The 21344-nt window shown below is 40.0% G+C and overlaps 1 protein-coding gene across 3 annotated transcripts in view; it reads left to right on the plus strand.

The window, feature by feature from the left end:
• Positions 1-18630: 18630 nt before the first annotated feature.
• Positions 18631-21344, plus strand: part of svep1 (sushi, von Willebrand factor type A, EGF and pentraxin domain containing 1) — a 141806-nt gene continuing 139092 nt past the window's right edge. For all 3 annotated transcript variants that reach the window (XM_062065996.1, XM_062065998.1, XM_062065997.1), the window contains exon 1: positions 18631-19384. In XM_062065996.1, coding sequence (XP_061921980.1) covers positions 18899-19384 — 486 coding nt within the window. In that variant the 5' untranslated portion in view covers positions 18631-18898. The remainder of the gene's footprint in view (positions 19385-21344) is intronic.

Below are 21344 nucleotides of genomic sequence, written 5' to 3' on the forward strand. Positions count from 1 at the left end.
AACGTTTTTTCAGTAGATTCCTAAAGACACCAGTGTTGTCATACATGACAGTTTTGACCAGTATTTTTGCAGTAAATCCCTAAAAACTGCAGCGTTACCCTTTTATAATTTTTTTTAAATTCAGTAGCTTCCTAAAAACAGCAGTTACTGTCGTATGACATCTTTAACTCGCGTTTTTGCAGTAGACTCTTAAATAGCATTACTGTCGTATATGAGGTTTTTTCCCAGTAGATTCCTTAAAACAGCACTATTTTTTGTCATGTATAAGATCTTTGATAAGCTTTTTTTGCAGTAGATTCCTAAAAACAGCAGTTTAATCAAATATAAGGGTTTAAAGACTGTTTTTGAATTTGTCACACAGTATATTAGATTTTTGACAAGCGTTTTTGCAACAGTTTGATAAAAACAGCAGCGTTCTTGTCATGTCAAAGATCTTTGACAAGAGTTTATTCTCTTAAAAACAGCGGTGTGCATGTCATATACTAGATATTTGACAAGTGATTCTGCAGTACACTCCTATAAAATAACATTATTCCTTTTCAGACCAGTGGTTCTCAACCTGTTTTCGGTGAACAGCTCCTTGCTTTTTCAGCCAGCTTTTCTGTAAAAAATGTTTTTTTTTAATTCAGCGTCTGATTTGATACTGTCCAAAACAGTGCTGATCAATACTAGTCTTGTTTGAAACATTTTAGAAATAAAAGTACATATCAAATAACTTAAATTGTTAACCAAAAATAAATACCTTTTATTACAAAAAATATTTATGTTTTTTTTTGTTTTTTCTCTGTTACAACATATTTATCCATCCATCTTCTTCCGCTCATCCGAGGTCGGGTCGCGGGGGCAGCAGCCTAAGCAGGGAAACCCAGACTTACCTCTCCCCAGCCACTTCGTCCAGCTCTTCCCGGGGGATCCCGAGGCGTTCCCAGGCCAGCCGGGAGACATAGTCTTCCCAACGTGTCTTGGGTCTTCCCCGTGGCCTCCTACCGGTCGGACGTGCCCTAAACACCTCCCTAAGGAGGCGTTCGGGCGGCATCCTGACCAGATGCCCGAACCACCTCAACTGGCTCCTCTCGATGTGGAGGAGCAGCGGCTTTACTTTGAGCTCCCCCCGGATGGCAAAGCTTTTCACCCTATCTCTAAGGGAGAGCCCCGCCATCCGGCGGAGGAAACTCATTTCGGCCGCTTGTACCCGTGATCTTGTCTTTTCGGTCATAACCCAAAGCTCATGACCATAGGTGAGGATGGGAACGATGTAAACTTGAAAAATTATTTGTATATCACATATGTTACAACATATGTGATATACAAATAATTTTTCAAGTTTACATCCCAACAAAGATAAAAGCAATTACATTATGAATATTTTGACTAGCATCAACATACCTTTATTAAAAAAAAAAACAAAAAAAAACAACAACTTTAGTCAAGTCAAAGTTTCATCATCATTTCTTTTTATTCCTTTCATGAAAATGCATATATACAAGCCATATACAGTTGACACTTTCATTGTTTTTTTTTTGTTTCTTATACATTTCCATGATCAGAAAGTTTGAATGTATGACAGTACAGAATATTTGAAATAAGAATTACAGTTAATGGAGGCTTTCTGAATTGAAAATATTATACAACAGCACTATCAATTGTTCACAGTGAGTAAACACTTTGCACGTTGTGTTGTAGTGACGTTGAGTCACCGCTAGGAGGAAGTACAATACAGCCTCCACATGCCTCCAACGACACTATCACTATGAAATATAATATTCCTTCTCATTAGGATCAACCTTGACCATGTTTGTTTTTTCTTCAATATTATAATTATTTTGATTTTAGAGAAAAGACGTAATGAGTGATGAAAGTATAGTATAGAAAGTATGGGGAAAAAATATGGTTTATTGAATAAATTGTGGACGTTTAGTGTTAAATTACTGGAATTTGAGGGGAAAAATTACGCTTAATTCAAATGTAAAGTTGGTTTTATTTTTTTTATCATTAAAAGAAATGTTACATTATCTTGTTTGTGTCTAGTATGACGTCACGGTGTTGAGGCATAGTGGATGTCACCTTGCAACAACCAGCAGAGGGCGCCATTAATTCAGGCCTAAATTTGGAAGGCACAATTCGCAATTATGAACGCAACAGCACTCAGGATGTTGCGTCATCATTCCAGATTATAGGAAAACTGCCTATTTTTAACCGTAATATAATATATAGTTTGATAGTCGTTGAAAGGAGAAACAAATAAATACTGCAGTAGTGTGTATAGAGTGAGGCTCTCCAGACTGGTTAAATTAGCACACAATCAGTGTTGCCACTCAAGCTACTTTGAACAAGTAATCAGATTACTGAATACCCCTTTCAAAAGTAACTTAGTCACTTTACTGATCACTTTATTTTAAAAGTAATTGAGTTTGATTGCAAGTTACTTTATTAGTTACATTTAGTGGTTCAGTGTTCAACTAATACTGTTATCTTTAGCTAATAATAGCCCCAAAATAACGTCTGTCAGCAAATTTCCACTTAATGAGTTCTTTTTCCACTTCTTGCCTTCTTTAAAATGTTTTATTTAAACATGTTTATGATAACTAGTGTAAACAACACCACATGTACTATGTATAAATGCTTACGGTGTATACTGTAGCAGAAGTAATAGTCACAATAGCACTTTACATGTTGACGCTCATTATTAAGTTAAAGTACCAATGATTGTCACACACGCTTTAGAGGAAATCAGTACCTTGGAGTACTATGATTTTTTAATTTATTTTTATATATGAGTGAGTTTAGCTCTGAGTTTCAGGATGCTTTTTCTTACATTTTTCCAACCCCTCCTAAGCTCCGCCAAACAAGCACTGACAGATGATGAAAGGAACATGCGAAGATGCGACTTCCGGCACTGGAGAACTCATTGGACTCTTGTCCCCAGAGATACGCACATAAGGAAGGTGAAGATATGTGTGTGTTGTGTGTGTGTGTGTTCCTTATGTTGTGGGGTAACAATAATTAACCTTTGCCTGATCCAAAAATCAAAACCTGTAGAACAGGAGTAAGTGGTGTCACTGTGTCCATTTTAGAAAGCTTTCTGTTGAGTCAAGCCAAGTGTCTAGTTTCTCTTTTTATTATTTGCTGCCTTCTCATTCCTACTTTTTCCCCATCACTGCTAGTCTGCACCATACTGAAGCAGAATGAGTCAATAACACAAGCCAAGAATGTTAAAATATCTAAACGCCGGACATTTATCCATGAAAATATAAAGAAGCTGCTGATGGTGTCTTTGACGGCGAAGCAGCTAGAAAGAGATACTGCTACCTTCTCATTTCTACTTTTTCCCCTCACACTTTTTGAAGTGTTGCTATGTAAACCAGAGATACTCAATCGTCTTATGATACACTGCTGTTTTTAAGGACTTATTGCCAGCGTCCTTGTCAAACATCCTCTATAATACAGGAACGCTGCTGTTTTTAGGTATCTACTTCCAAAAACCCTTGTCAAATATCCTCTTTATGACAGGAAGTTTGCTGTTTCTAAGGATCTACAGTGGTCCCTTCACCACGTCGGGCTTCAAATATTGCCGAGTTGCATTTGACATTCCGTTTTTCTTCTTTGCGGCTTAATTCACACGATGGTCGAGCAGCTTGATCGTAGCATTAAAACAAGTGACAGTTCTTGGGTGTTCCAGTCGTTCAGATAGAGAGATAGGAAAGATCTTTCATAGAGTCCCGAAAACAGTGGTTCACAAAGGTAATAAAGTCAGGGAAAAAACAAAAGTGTGTCGAAGGAAATGGCTCTTAAAAATATCACTTTCATCATCTGCTAGACACCGACTTAATAATACCACTTTAACATTTGACAACCAAACAATTACACAAGGCGACTCGGTAAAGAATCTGTGTATATCTTCGACCCAACTCTCTCGTTTGAGTCACACATTAAGAGTATTACTAAAACGGCCTTCTTTCATCTACGTAATATCGCTAAAATTTGTTCCATTTTGTCCACTAGCGACGCTGAGATCATTATTCATGCGTTCGTTACGTCTCGATTACTGTAACGTATTATTTTCGGGTCTCCCTATGTCTAGCATTAAAAGATTACAGTTGGTACAAAATGCGGCTGCTAGACTTTTGACAAGAACAAGAAAGTTTGATCATATTACGCCTATACTGTATATACCTATATACATATATACCTACATATATACTTATACTGGCTCACCTGCACTGGCTTCCTGTGCACTTAAGATGTGACTTTAAGGTTTTACTACTTACGTATAAAATACTACACGGTCTAGCTCCAGCCTATCTTGCCGATTGTATTGTACCATATGTCCCGGCCAGAAATCTGCGTTCAAAGAACTCCGGCTTATTAGTGATTCCCAGAGCCCAAAAAAAGTCTGCGGGCTATAGAGCGTTTTCTATTCAGGCTCCAGTACTATGGAATGCCCTCCCGGTAACAGTTAGAGATGCTACCTCAGTAGAAGCATTTAAGTCTCATCTTAAAACTCATTTGTATACTCTAGCCTTTAAATAGACCCCCTTTTTAGACCAGTTGATCTGCCGTTTCTTTTCTTTTCTCCTCTGCCCCCCTCTCCCTTGTGGAGGGGGAGTTACACAGGTCCGGTGGCCATGGATGAAGTGCTGGCTGTCCAGAGTCGGGACCCGGGGTGGACCGCTAGCCTGTGCATCGGTTGGGGACATCTCTGCGCTGCTGACCCGTCTCCGCTCGGGACGGTTTCCTGCTGGCCCCACTATGGACTGGACTTTTGCTGATATGTTGGATCCACTGTGGACTGGTCTTTCACAATATTATGTCAGACCCACTCGACATCCATTGCTTTCGGTCTCCCCTAGAGGGGGGGGGGTTACCCACATATGCGGTCCTCTCCAAGGTTTCTCATAGTCATTCACACCGACGTCCCACTGGGGTGAGTTTTTCCTTGCCCGTATGTGGGCTCTGTACCGGGGATGTCGTTGTGGCTTGTGCAGCCCTTTGAGACACTTGTGATTTAGGGCTATATAAATAAACATTGATTGATTGATCTTGTGGAATACAATTGGACCACTTGTGTCTGCAGTGATCACTTTTGTAAAATGTTTGTTTGAACATTTGATTTGTTTGAAAACTTTCTGTGATGCAATCGAGGTATATTAGTGGTGTTTGAGAGCAGAACTAAACGCAAAGAAAAGACAATAATAGATCACATTAGTTTGTGTTCTTTTGTGGTTGCTTCGCTTAAATATGACTACAAAGACCTGCTTGTGCAAAAAAACTAACGTCATGTTAAGTCCGAGTAATAAATATTTTAATTGTTGGTCCAATCCAACGTATTTTTTTCTAAATTTTTATAACCAAAACTAAAAGCTTAGTTGTTGTTGTGCAGGAAAGCCAGTGCTTTATTTGACACGGATGACCACATTATAGCGTCATTGGTACTTTTCACTATAAAATATCCTTAATAGTATTAATAATAATAATATTAATAGATTAGATTTATATAGCGCTTTTCTAGACACTCAAAGCGCTTCACAGAGAAGTGAGAACCCATCATTCATTCACACCTGGTGGTGGTAAGATACTTTCGTAGCCACAGCTGCCCTGGGTAGACTGACGGAAGCGTTGCTGCCAGTTTGCGCGTACGGCCCCTCCGGCCACCACCTTTATTCAGCGATTTGGATGGTAAGAGGCGGGGAGCGAACCTGCAACCCTCAGGTTTCTGGCACGGCCGCTCTACCCACTATGCCATACTGCCCCTAATTGCATTATTATTATTATTATTATTATAAACCAGATGAATAAATCTCTCGTAGGCTCAACAGCATATACTAAATCTTGATATCGCTAGCAAACATTGCTGAACAGGGTCAACTATAGCTTAATAATAAGACAAAATATGAACTTCACATAATAAAATCTGCAGACATGAATTGTAGATTAGATTATTTGTAGCAGGAAATCAACTTCAAACAAACTGAACTTTTTTCTCATTAGCGTTACGATCACAGCAGCACAGCACTCCTTATGTCAATCAAATACGTTACTTATCGATGCACAAATAAATCCCAATTTTGTCTTTGACGGATTAATGTTTAATTAACTCAGATGTAAAGACATGATGTGCCTCCAATCTTTTCTTCTCTAAATACCATAAGTCAAGGAATTTCGGTCAATGCGAGCAATAACGTCAACTTCGGTGATCATGAATGGTTTAAATCTTAAAAGAATATATTTTTCTTAAGAATGCAAAAATCCACTTCATCCCATTTTAAATATGTTTTCATGGTCGCTTTTGTATTTGCCACTAAACCTTTCAAAATACGGTCAAATCAGCACAAATTCAGGTAAATGGGACTCTAGATCATCGCCTGAAACCCAGAAACGCCTCTAGGTCACCACATCAGATTTTTTTACTATTCTTCAAGCACATTCTACAACGTTTTTGCACTAAATTACCATATTCTTCGGATAGGACGCACCGGATTTTATGACGCACTGCTGATGAGCTGGTCTATTCAGGTCTATTTTCATACAAAAGGCGCACCGGATTATAAGGCGCATTAAAGGGGTCATGTTATGATTTATTTTTCAACATTTAAAACACTTCCTTGTGGTCTACATAAAATGTAATGGTGGTTCTTTGGTCTAAATGTTGCCTAGATGATGTTTTACAGACCATCTTCAAGCCGCTTTTTGACCATCTCTTTAGGATGCGTCGTTTTGTGGACAGTCTTATTTACGAGGCTCCACTTCAACAACGCCGTACGTTGACACCCCTGCTCTGAAGGCTCTGTGATCCTAAAAAGTTTCAGATCCCCTGCGCTATATAAGTACACTTCTTTTTTAAGATCTTACCACAAAAACCTCTATTTAACAGGGGACCTCTGCTATTTTAAAAAACGCTCGTTAAAGAGCATCTGTGTGATGCACGCTCAGTTGTTTTCAGGAATATACTACAAAAACACAACAGTGTTATAGTGTATAGAGTGATCTGAATGGTATTACAGTTGTTAAGAATGCTCTTTGTAGTGGAGGTCATGACCCCAAAAAGCAGGAGACAGTGCGCAATTTGAAGGTAAATGGGTATTTAATGTCAAAAGGTCCAAAAATCTAAGCTTGAGTGCAACAAGGATATGCACAAAGCAAGCAAAGGGGAACTGTTCAAGAAAAATACCTAAGGACTAGTGTTGTCCCGATACCAATATTTTGGTACTGGTACAAAAATGTATTTCAATACCTTTTGGTAATTTTCGATACTTTTCTAAGTAAAGGGGACCACAAACAATTGCATTATTGGCTTTATTTTAACAAAAAATCTTACAATACATTAAACATTTGTTTCCTATTGCAAGTTTGTCCGTAAATAAAATAGTGAACATACTAGACAACTTGTCTTTTAGTAGTAAGGAAGCAAACAAAAGCTCCTAATTTAGTCTGCTGACGTATGCAGTAACATATTGTGTCATTTTCCATTCTATTATTTTGTCAAAATTACGGACAAGTGGTAGAAAATTAATTATTAATCTACTTTATTCACTGTTAATATCTGCTTACGTTCTCTTTTAACGTGTTCTATCTACACTTCTGTTAAAATGTAATAATCACTTATTCTTCTGTTGTTTGGATGCTTTACATTAGTTTTGGATGATACCACAAATTTGGGTGTCAATCCGATGCCAAGTCGTTACAGGATCATACATTGGTCATATTCAAAGTCCTCATGTGTCCAGGGACATATTTCCTGAGTTTATAAATATAATATACATTTTTTTTTAAACGGAAGATGTTGTCATGCCAAAAAATATCAATGTAATCATAGTAGTATCGACTAGATACGCTCCTGTACTTGGTATCATTACAGTGGATGATAATCCACCATTGCCGTTTGTCTACATTTTGACGCCGGTGAGCTACGGTGTGTAGTGAAGCATCTTTAGCTATTCCTCGTCCTGCAAGGATGATACTTGTAAGAAACTTACTTTTTAACTGTTTGTAAGACTGTTTTAACTTGCACTTACAGATGTAGCGACCAACTGTATTTAGTGACAGTGGTTTTCTGAAGTGTTCCTGAGCCCATGTGGTGATATCCTTTAGAGATTGATGTCGGTTTTCGATACAGTGCCATCTGAGGGATCGAAGGTCACGGTCATTCAATGTTGGTTTCCGGCCATGCCGCTTACGTGGAGTGATTTCTCCAGATTTTCTAAACCTTTTGATGATATTATGGACCGTAGATGTTGAAATCCCTAAATTTCTTGCAATTGCACTTTGAGAAACGTTGTTCTTAAACTGTTTGACTATTTGCTCACGCAAATGGGTGTACCTCGCCCCATCCTTTCTTGTGAAAGACTGAGCATTTTTTGGGAAGCTGTTTTTATACCCAATCATGGCACCCACCTGTTCCCAATTAGCCTGCACACCTGTGGGATGTTCCAAATAAGTGTTTGATGAGCATTCCTCAACTTTATCAGTATTTATCGCCACCTTTCCCAACTTCTTTGTCACGTGTTGCTGGCATCAAATTCTAAAGTTAATGATTATTTGCAAAAAAAAATGTTTATCAGTTTGAACATCAAATATGTTGTCTTTGTAGCCTATTCAACTGAATATGGGTTGAAAATGATTTGCAAATCATTGTATTTCGTTTATATTTACATCTAACACACTTTCCCAACTCATATGGAAACGGGGTTTGTACAAGCAGGTGAGGAGGGAAGCGCTCAGAAAGAGTAAAGCTGGGGCAAACCGTATACAGACAAAACACCAAGTGAAGCCAAAAACACAGGAAACACACCCAAAAACTAAAACAAAGAATGGACTGGCTTACCAGGTCGTAACAACAGTATTATTATTATTATTATTATTATTGACTCTATAGTTTTAGTGGGCCGCATGGTGGCCTAGTAATTAACACGCCACGTTTCCAGTCAGGAAATGCGAGGTTGGAATTTCCCTTGGAACACATCTGTGTGAATTCTCACTGATCACAGCTGGAATGTTCAGATTGTCCAAAATGAGAATATTCACAGGCATCGCTGTGTAGCGTTTGCATCTTCTATTAGGGTACACAAGCTTCTTCCTATATCCCCCAAAACACTCCTGTTAGGCTAATTGGAGACTTTCGTCGCCTTGAAAGTGATCTGTGTGTCTCACTTTTCCCTGGATCTCCCTCTGGACTCTGACTGCCTCCCTCGATACTTGACTTCCCCCGCATTGAACCCGGACTCGTAGACTTCTCTCTCCCCTGGACTTCCTTGTCTCTTGACAACATTTGGTAACACAAACCTTTTGCCTACAAGGGCCAAAGTGAAAATGTGCCAGTGTGCCACAGTGATTTTAAGTATAAAACTGAAATAGCTTGGATGTAAATACAGTGGTACCACAACCTAATGGAGCCCCAACTTAAGAGTGGCTAATTGATAAGCTTTAAAAGGGTCATACTAAAAAAATAAATAATTCGATACCTGTTTTGTGGTGTGTTTTCTGCTCTCCAGCCGCCTATCTGCTTTCTATTACAGTACCTGTTTTTTGGGTTCTGCGGCGGAGCAAGTCTCGCATACCTGCAGCCAATTTGGATCTGGCCTACTTTTAAGCTTTCCTAAGTTGTAGTAATAAGTTCCTTATTTTTCCTCAATACTCTTGCGGCTTGGAGATGGTCTGTAAAACTATGCAACATTTTGACCAAAGCACCACCCCCGCATGTTATGTCGGCCACAATGAAGTGTTTTAAATGTAGAAAAGAAATCATAATATCATAAACTTTGTTTTTCCAACCATGGAAAGAAAGAAAGTGAGTGTGAAGTAGCTGTAGAGAAGTGGATGATATTCATTAAATTAAAAAAATTAATCATCAAATACATGGCCAAGTGAGTCGCCAACTTAGCGAAGCAGTGCAAGCGCATCACTGCTAGTCTGCACCATACTGAAGCAGAATGAGTCAATAACACCAGCCAATAATGTTAAAATATCTGAACGGCGGACATTCATCCATGAAAATATAAAGAAGCTGCTGATGGTGTCTTTGACGGAGAAGCAGCTAGAAAGAGTGTCACGGCCAGGGCGCATTGGAATGCGCCCTCATCCTTGCGCTCCTGTCGCACCTCGGGACACGCCCATGGCCGCGCACTTCCAGGGACGCGCCGCGCGCGTCTCCGCACTGCAGCAGCCGCCAGCTGCAATCATTTACCGGCAATCAGCACACCTGCCTGTAATGAAGGAGCTGCCTTCATAAGCCTGGACAACCTGGCATGCCGGCGCCGGAATATAGTCTTCTGTTCGCGTACAGTAAACCACGTCCTGCTTGATGTAATCCTGCTCTCTCTGTGTTTTGCCCCTCCATGTTTCCAGTGCGTGTTTTCTTGTGTCGTCCCCGCAGTACCCTCAGTCGCCTTGAAAGTGAGCTGTGCGTCTCACTTTTCCCTGGATCTCCCTCTGGACTCTGACTGCCTCCCTCGATCCTTGACTTCCCCCGCATTGGACTCGGACTCGTAGACTTCTCTCTCCCCTGGACTTCCTCGTCTCTTGACAACATTTGGTAACACACACCTCAGCTAAATACTTCACATAGTCTGTCACCCATTCCCTTTTGGATCTAGTTCACACGCCATTTCCTTAGTTTATATTATTATTGTTTGATTACTATATATATAATATATTTATATATATAATAAATCCTTGAACATTACCTCCCTCTAGTGTCTGTTGCTGTCACCTCCCTCAGTTAACCATAACAAAGAGATACTGTTGAAGTTCACTCGCCAAGGTAAAATATTATTACACTACTTCATAAAACTACTGTTGTTGTTTGTAGTACATTGTTTTTTTTTAATATATACAATATTTATCATCTTTTCTTTTTAAAAGACATGTCACATGTTAAAATTGATTTGAATACATTTCAGTGGGAGATGTTTTTAGTTAACATCTCCTTCACAGAACCAATTAAGCCTGTAAGTTAAGGTACTACTGTAATAAAGTGCATTGAATTAGTGCAAATAACATGGATAGGTGGTAGGGATTAACAATAAACGGTATAATGATAAACCGCGGTTAGTATTACTATTTCAAATTAAAATGATCGTTAACAAAGTGATTGATAACACTTTGAAAAACTCACGGACCGATGACACTGCTCATTTACAGGAGAAGAAAGCTAGCGCTAGCGAGCTTAAATGATAACATGAATACATGAGCTATTAACCTCCTTCCCTATTAGAAAATGACATTCCACAATCAAAACATGTAAAAACACATGTCTAAGCAACTAAGATATTCAGTTGTGCACATTAAACCGACAGGCTGTGCTGTCTTACACAGAGAGATCGATCAATACTGTAAGGAATGTGACAACAGGAAGTGAGTTTGCATGTCATATAAACCGGATTTGACTCACTTAACACATGTATTTTTATTTATCAGTAAAAAAGCACTAAAGGCCTGATTTTCTAAGATCCAAATACCACACGCTAAACAGCGTGTGCAATCTATAAAATAGTGTGTACTATTCGTGTGCATGTTGCATGTGATCTACTAACACTGCGTGTGCAATTGTAAAGAGGTGCAGACCGCCTTATCAATCAATTAATCAATCAAAGTTTATTTATACAGCCCTAAATCACGTGTTTCAAAGGGCTGCACAAGCCACAACGACCTCCTCGGCTCAGATCCCACATCAGGGCAAGGAACAACTCAACCCAATGGGATACAATGAGAAACCTTGGATATATATATCTAAATGAGGATTTTGCATGTACTATACGTGGCATCACCATGGAGACACTCATTTACTGCACATTATCATGGAACCATGCTGCTCCTACATGTAGCGTTTTGCTATGTTTCCAAACATGCTAAATCAATTTTTTATGGGCATTTTAGAAGCAGTCACGTAGTGCATCGACAAAGGTGCACTCATTGTCGAGAGGCTGCACTTTTTCCGCTCAAGATGCAAAAAAATGCATGCTTAAAGAAGTATTTTTCATACAAGAAATGTTTTAATAATATATATTCGATGTGAATAAAAAGAACGTCATTAAAAAAATATTAAATGACACCATGATGCACAATTACATTTGTTTTAAGTCCTTACATATTCTAGCAACTATAACATTTTAAAATGATGCAGCTGAATAAACAATACATCAAATAGTTTTTATTTCTAGCTGTCCAAAATGTAGACACAGGATACTTGTCTGTCTGTGTAGCGTGAGCACTGATCCTGCAGCCGTGTGTGGAAATGTCAGTTTGCACGTCCTTCTGACACGTGCTAAATAAAACGCTAAATAGTGCTCACAAAACAGTGATGAGTGTTGATAAATCACATTGCATGTGCTAAATAATTATATTTGTCTGTCTATCTGTGTTGGCCCTGCGATGAGGTGGCGACTTGTCCAGGGTGTACCCCGCCTTACGCCCGAATGCAGCTGAGAGGCTCCAGCTCCCCCTGTGACCCCAAAAGGGACAAGCGGTAGAAAATGGATGGATGGATGGATCTTCTCGTCCCAGTATTGTGGGCGTTTTGATGATCAGCATATATTTTGCATATTAATGAAGACAGCGACGCAAAATGGATTGCACGCCTTACTCTGCTCACTTAACAGACGCAATCCTCTTTGCGCACGTTGAGTAGATCAGCTTCGCGTGTGCTATCATGTTTGCACGTGTTTGAGTACACGCATACCGAAGGGCCGGATTTACTACGATCCAAATACCACGTGCTAAATAGTGTGTGCAAAAAATACTATTGGTGCACTGTTGGTGGGCGTATTGCGTGTGATCTACAAACCCCAAAACCAATGAAGTTGGCACGTTGTGAAAATCGTAAATAAATTAAAAAAAAACAATTATTTGCAAATCCTTTTCAACCTTTATTCAATTGAATAGACTGCAAAGACAAGATACTTAACGTTCGAACTGGAAAACTTTGTCATTTTTTGCAAATATTAGCTAATTTAAAATTCGATGCCTGCAACATGTTTCAAAAAAGCTGATACAAGTGTCAATAAATACTGATAAAGTTGAGGAATGTTCATCAAACACTTATTTGGAACATCCCACAGGTGAACAGGCTAATTGGGAACAGGTGGGTGCCATGATTGGGGACAAAAGCAGCTTCCATTAAATGCTCAGTCATTCACAAAAAAGGATGGGGTGAGGATCACCACTTTGTGAACAAAAACGTGAGCAAATTGTCCAACAGTTTAAGAACAACAACAAAGAGGAAAAGAACCACCCGGACTGTTATAGGCGCAAAGTTCAAAAGCCAGCTTCGGCGAGGATTAGTGATTTAGAAGTAGCTAAAACATTGCCGACTGTGGCTGAACTTTAGCCGCTAGCTAGCTAGCCATGTCTTAAAGCACCTCTTCCTGAGGGCGTTTTAGTGTTATAACTTCACCTTTATCTTTAGTTTTTAAGACAAAATGCGCCCGTTTCCTCTTTTCTGTCTACACACTGTGTCTGCTTGTAAGTACTCCGTGATTGTGCGCTGCCGAACATGCTCATCCGCTCGTCAATCCAGCAATAACACAACGTGGGTGTCGGGGGATGTGGACCAGTATTTTTCATAGGGGATACAGTACCGAATATGATTCATAAGTATCGCGGTACTATACTAATACCGGTATACCGTACAACCCTAGTTTGTTATATGGCCAGTGATCAGGGCAATGCACATACTTGCCAACCCTCCCGAATTTTCCGGGAGACTCCCGAATTTCAGTGCCTCTCCCGAAAATCTCCCAGGACAAATATTCTCCAGGATTTCTCCCGATTTCCAGTCGGACTTAAGGCACGCCCCCTCCAGGTCCGTGCGGACCTGAGTGAGGACAGCCTGTCGTCACGTCCGCTCGGCCAACCAAAAAGTAACCACAGAACACTAATACCGTATAGTGTTCTGTGGTTACTTTTCGGTTGGCCAACGGTTTACGTTGTATTGCGCACCCTGACGGCAAATGTGGGGTTTTTTTTTGTTTGTTTTTTTCAAAACCTTTATTTATAACATTCAACATTTAAAATAAAAAAAAATAAAAAAATCAAAAAAGTACAGAAACAGTACAAAACAGCGCCAGGGGGTTTGTAAACTCAATAAAGCAACTAAAGAAGAATGCTAAATATATGGCAAGTGAGGGAGTCGGTTCTGAAGTATGAAGTAAAGAGACGTAACTTCCTCACCTCGCCTAGTTATTGACTCCAACCCAGAATATTACACTGGCCATACCTATGCTCCTTCAAAGGCTGTGCTACTGACTGCAAAGCATTGCACTTTCAAATACAACAATGAGTGGAGAGGAGTGTTATGTGTGTATTTGTGTAAATAAATGAACACTGAAATTCAAGTATTTATTTTATTTATATGTATATATATATATATAATAAAATATATATATATATATATATAGCTAGAATTCAATGAAAGTCAAGTATTTATTTTATTTATATATATATATATAAGAAATACTTGAATTTCAGTGAATTCTAGCTATAAATATACTCCTCCCCCCGACCCCGCCCACCTCAACCCCGTCCCCAAATCTCCCAAATTTGGAGGTCTCAAGGTTGGCAAGTATGGCAATGCATCAGTGCAAAGATGAGTGTGACTTTAGAAAAAATTGTTAGCAAGTTTTGGGCGAATAAATTACGTGCATTCAAGTAAAAAAAATCCTGCATGACATTTTTGATAAAAAATTGCATTTGTGTTAAAATTACTGGCCTTTTTTTTGTTTTGTTTTTAACCAGTTATCAACATACTTAGTCGGAGTAAGCGAGTAATGAACTGTGATTAATCCAAATTCAAAACTGTACTTAATCTAATTTAAAATGTGAACTATTTGACAGCACTGGTATAGTGAGAGAGTAGAAGAAGACAGAAGTGGGAGGTGAGAGGAAAGGGGGGAAAAGTGAAGCACGTTTAGCTATTCCTCGTCCTGCAGGGATGATACTTGTAAGAAACGTACTTTATTTGTCGCCATGGAGGCGAGGATTAGTGATTTAGAAGTAGCTAAAACATTGCCGACTGCGGCTGAACTTTAGCATACTTGCCAACCTTGAGACCTCCAATATCGGGAGGTGGGGGGTAGGGGGTGGGGGGTGGGGGCTTGGTTCGGGGGTGGGGGCGGGGGGGGGGGGGGGGGCGTGGTTATTTACAGCTAGAATTCACCAACTCGAGTATTTCATATATATTTCACATATATATATATATATATATATATATATATATATATATATATATATATATATTTATTTTATTTACATATAAATAAAAGAAATACTTGAATTTCAGTGTTCCGGTGGCTATCCATTAGATGGCAGTATTGTCCTGTTTAACTTCTCCGTTCATGATGAGTATATCATTTCGGCCACCGTGTTCAATGGAGAAGTCTGTTCTACAAAAATACAGGCAACATACACCTTCCCCTTCGAACTGTCCTGGATGAACTGAAATTCTTGTTTCCATTCGTTTTGGAACTTGCAAGCGTATTTTTTCATCTTGCTCGTCGACGGCGTCGCCATGTCTGTAATTTCCTCGTTCTTCTGCTTCGTCTCCTTGTTGTGTGCGCAGTTGTGCACTCTAGTCTCTAAAAGCCGTAGATGTTATGACGTCATTGGGCAGGCAAGCTGTTTATATTGTGGGAAAGCGGATGTGAGAACAGGCTGTCCCCACTCAGTCTCAGGTCCGCATTGAGCTGGAGGGGGCGTGGCCTCCAGCTCCGGCTGAATACCGGGAGTTTGTCGGGAGAAAATCTCTGCCGGGAGGTTGTCGGGAGAGGCGCTGAATACCGGGATTCTCCCGCTAAAAACGGGAGGGTTGGCAAGTATGACTTTAGCCACTATCTAGCTAGCCATGTCTTAAGGCACATTTTCCCTAGGGGTTTCAGTGTTATAACTTCACCTTTATCGTTTGTTTTTAAGCCAAAATTCTTCCGTTCTCCCTTTTCTGTCTACACACTGTGTCTGCTTGTAAGTACTTCGTGATTGTGCGCTGCCGAACATGCTCGTCTGCTCGTAAAACCAGCAATGACACAACGTGGGGACGCGGGCGCCGGGGGGATGTGGACCGGTATTTTTCAGAGGGGATATAGTACCGAATATGATTAATAAGTATCGCGGTATTATACTAATACCGGTATACCGTACAACCCTAGTTTGTTATATGGTCAGTGATCAGGGCAATGCATCAGTGCAAAGATGAGAGTGACTTTAGATAAAATTGTTGACAAGTTTTGGGCGAATAAATTACGTGCATTCAAGTAAAAAAAACACTGCATGACATTTCTGATAAAAAATTGCATTCAAAACTGTAATTAATATGATTTAAAATGTTATCTATTTGACAGCACTGGTAAAGTGAGAGAGTAGAAGACGATAGAAGTGGGAGGTGAGAGGAAAGGGGAAAAAAAGTGAAGCATGTTTAGCTATTCCTCGTCCTGCAGGGATGATACCTGTAAGAAACGTACTTTATTTGTCACCATGGAGGCGAGGATTAGTGATTTAGAAGTAACTAAAACACTGCCGACTGCGGCTGAACTTTAGTCGCGATTGTGCACTGCTGAACATGCTCCTCTGCTCGTAAACCAGCAATGACGTGACGATGACGGGGGCGCGTGATGGACCGGTACTTTTCAGAGGCGGTATAGTACCGAATATGATTCATTAGTACCGTGGCACTATACTAATACCGGTATACCGTACAACCCTAGTTGGTCCTGGGCATGACGTTAAAGTGCATCCGGCAGTGGAGGCTCCTCTATGGGGTCTTGGGGCACTAGGAGGTTAACCCCTTTACTACTGTTACCCCAGGTGGCCCTTGGCAAAGGCCTAGTACCTGACTGCCCCCTAGCCAGGGATACGGTGAAGACCTCAATGGCGGAGCAGGCGGAAGACGGTAGATGTAAGAACTACCACAACGGCTGCGATGGCGGAAGAAGGCACCCCCACATCCATGTGGGCCCAGTTATGGGGAAATAACAACCCAAGACCTCAACGGTGGAACAGGCGGAGGATGATTGCTAACCCTACAGAGCAGGGGTCCCCAAACTACGGCCCGCGGGCCGGATCCGGCCCCCCAGCATCCAAAATCCGGCCCACGGAAGGTCCCAAGTTAAAAAAAAGTTTATTTATTTTTTATTTTTTGTATCTTTCCTCTATAATCCATTTTCTACCGCTTGTTACTCTCGGTGTCTCCTAGCCGCTCAGGCAAATCATATTGTCTAAAAATGAATTTTCCCATCGATAACGTGACAATGTTAAATGTTGATGAACATCAATGTTAATTGATGTTAAATGACAAAACGGATTATAAAGACAATGTGTGTGTATATATATATATATATATATATATATATATATATATATATATATATATATATATATATATATATATTAGGGTTGCAACTAACGATTAATTTGATAATCGATTAATCTGTCGATTATCACTTCGATTAATAATCGGATAAAAGAGACAAACTACATTTCCATCCTATCCAGGATTTTATTGAAAAAAAACAGCATACTGGCACCATACTTATTTTGATTATTGTTTCTCAGCTGTTTGTAATTGTTGCAGTTTATAAATAAAGGGTTATTAAAAAAAATAAAAAATAAAATAAATTTTTTTTAAAATTAAAAATAAATAGATGACTAAATTAATCGGCAACTATTTTAATAATCGATTTTAATCGATTAGTTGTTGCAGCCCTAATATATATATATATATATATATATATATATATATATATATATATATATATATATATATATATATATATATATATATATATATATATATATATATATATATATATATATATATATATATATATATATATATATATATACATACACACACACACACACACACGCCCACACACAGCCTGGGCCCCGGCCCAATTTTTTTTAACCCAATGCGCCCCCCGAGTCAAAAAGTTTGGGGACCCCTGCTATAGAGCGTCACAACGGCTGGGATGGCGAATGAAGGCTGCAGCAGAAAAGGGTCCCCAGTCGTCTTGGACTCCATACCTCTGGATCCTCACCCGGATCTGTCAAAGATCGCGTGGTGACTGTCTGTGCACCAGTCTCCCCACGTTAAACAAAATCATCCTCCATAAAGGGATACCCCCCTACCAGGAGGACCGTCATACTCGTTTCGAGTGACCGCCGATGATGATGATGACAACCCTAGTTTGTTATATGGTCAGTGATCAGGGCAATGCATCAGTGCAAACATGAGTGTGACTTTAGATAAAACTGTTAGCAAGTTTTGGGCGTATAAATTACGTGCATTCAAGTAAAAAAAAAATCCTGCACACATTTCTGACCAAAAATTGCATTTGTGTTCAAATTCTTGGCCTCTTTTTTTATTTTTTATTTTTTTTACCAGTTATCGACCTACTTAGTCGGAGTAAGCGAGTAATAAACTGTGATTAATCCAAATTCAAAACTGTAATTAATCTGATTTCAAATGTGAACTGGTTTTGTGAGAGAGTGGAAGAAGATAAAAGTGTTAGGTGAGAGGAAAAGGGGGAAAAAATGACTTCACCGCCACGACTGGACTGCCCCCTTTTTTCCCCTCAGCCTCTCGCTGTCTCCCAACTTTGGTCGTCCCTCCTCCTCCTCCTCTTCCTCTTGGGTTTGAAATGACTGTGGAAGAAGGGGAGCAGGCACTCGCAGCTTGACTGAAGGTGCAGGGAGGGAATGTCTCCAGGACAGGCGAAGACAGAGAAGACATGCAGGTTTGTGTATTAAACGCATAAACCAAAAATAAAAAGCGAAAGGAGAAGGTTTGCTTCTGCATGAAGGACCACGAGAAGCATCTTTCTGCACTCATTTGGAAGGAAGCGATGCTTTTACGGACACTATTTATCTACCTTAACTCCTGAAGAAGTTGACTGTATTCGCGCCACTCCTCGCCATGTGCAGACTGTCGTGGACTTGTTGCTTCCTGGCGCTGTGCGCTCTGGACGTTTGGACCGCAGCTCAGCCGCATCCCCGCCGCTCGGGACACTTGTCGTCTTCGGCCAATTTGACGGAGAGCGCCGAGAAGAAGGTGGCCCGCCTCGGCCTGGCGTTCAAGCGCAACGTCCGCCAGCTCCGCGACAAGAGCGCCTGCATGGACCTGGTCTTCCTGGTGGACGAGTCGTCCAGCGTGGGCGCCAACAACTTCCGCAGCGAGCTGCGCTTCGTGCGCAAGATGCTCTCCGACTTCCCGGTGGCGGCGGAGAACACGCGCGTGGCCCTGGTGACCTTCTCGTCCAAGACCCACGTGGTGACGCGGGTGGATCACATCACCGCGCCGAAGCCGCACCAGCACAAGTGTTCGCTCTTCAACAAGGAGATCCCGGCCATCACGTACCGAGGAGGGGGTACCTACACCAAGGGAGCCTTCCAGCGGGCGGCGGTGAGTCCGAAGGAGACCTGGTGTTAATGGCGCCCTCTATGGGTTGTGCTTACATTTCTTTAATAACATGCTAGGATACAGTAGCCTACATTCAGTGTTTCCCACACATTCATTTATTTGTGGCGGCCCGCCACGTAAGAATTACGTCAGCCACAAATAAAAAAAAATAAAAAAAAATAAAAAAAATATATATTTTTTTGTCCTGTCCAGCTTCTCAGGCAAATCATATTTTTGATGTAGATGCCCATATAGGCTGTTCAGATTTACTTTACAAAAGAGAAGTGTAGGATACTTCTCTTGTTGCCTTATTTGTATTTGACCACTACTGTTTTCTGTTTATTTGTTACTGACTGTGGCAGGACACCTCTGCCTCTGTTTCACTTTATGTTGCTGGTAAATAATATGGTTGTAGTAGTAGGCTAAAGTTAAATTATTTAGTATGCACTAATTAAAGGGGCAGAGCTTTAAGAGACATTTTAGCTTTTATATTTTTTTTTATAAATAAATAAGATATATTTTTTGTAAGAACCACAATTAATAAATATATTTCAGTGAATAACTTATTGTTCAAATCTGTATATAAATATGTACATAAAGTGTTGTAATTATATTGTAAAATGGATGGATGGATGGATGGATGGATGGATGGATGGATGGACGTTTAAAACAAAACTGTTTTTATTAATTAGTAAGTATACATTTTTTTAGCCTTTTTAGAGAAAATCATATCAATCAATCAATCAATCAATCAATCAATGTTTATTTATATAGCCCTAAATCACAAGTGTCTCAAAGGGCAGATCATTGTAGTAAATTATGCAAATTACTCGATGATGTCATGGTGACCACGCCCATAGCCAGGCCCCCACCATCACAGGTATCTTGGCAGTTTATAGGAAACACTGACATTTACAGTGTTTTTCAACCACTGTGCCGTGAGATACAGTCTGGTGTGCCGTGGGAGATTATCTAATTTCACCTACTTGGGTTAAAAATATGTTTTGCAAACCAGTAATTATAATCCGCAAAATAATGTCGATGATGTCTAGAGCTCGCCAGAGTAACCGTGTAATACTCTTCCATATCAGTAGGTGGCAGCCGGAGGAGGCAGTGTGCAGGTAAAAAGGTGTCTAATGCTTAAACCAAAAATAAAGAAAAGGTAAGTGCCCCTAAGAAAAGGCATTGAAGCTATGAAGGCTATGCAGAACGAAACTAAAACCTAACTGGCTACAAAGTAAACAAAAACAGAATGCTGGACGACCGCAAAGACTTACTGTGGGAGCAAAGACAGCATCCACAATGTACATCCGAACATGACGAGACAGGATAGGATAGGGCAGGGGTGTCAAACTCAAATACAGAGTGGGCCAAAATTTAAAACCAAACAAAGCGGCGGGCCAAGGTTAAAAAAATTAGCCTTTTAATAGGGACCCAAACAAGTTTTGCATTGAATATTGAACAAGCAAGGCTTATATAACTTTATAGTGACATGTAAAATCCAGTTTCAAATAATAATACAAATAATTAAAAAAATATCAATGGCAAATCAAATAAAATTTAAATACAAATTGAACGCCTCTTTTCTATTTGCAGCCTTTTGAGGTAAATATCAACATTAACTTTTTCCACAGGCTAATAATACATTTGAAAATAAAATAACAATAATGAATGAATCAAACATTCAAGCCTTGAAGTAGCAAGAGAAAGTGAATTGGGGATAAGGGGGGGGGGGGGGCGTTTGGTGGTAGCGGGGGGTGGGGGGGTGGGGGGGTGTATATTGTAGCGTCCCGGAAGAGTTAGTGCTGCAAGGGGTTCTGGGTATTTGTTCTGTTGTGTTTATGTTGTGTTATGGTGCGGATGTTCTCCCGAAATGTGTTTGTCATTCTTGTTTGGTGTGGGTTCACAGTGTGGCGCATATTTGTAACAGTGTTAACATTGTTTATACGGCCACCCTCAGTGT

This window comes from Entelurus aequoreus, linkage group LG12 (genome assembly GCF_033978785.1).
Source record: "Entelurus aequoreus isolate RoL-2023_Sb linkage group LG12, RoL_Eaeq_v1.1, whole genome shotgun sequence".
In the NCBI taxonomy this organism is placed as follows: Eukaryota; Metazoa; Chordata; class Actinopteri; order Syngnathiformes; family Syngnathidae; genus Entelurus; species Entelurus aequoreus.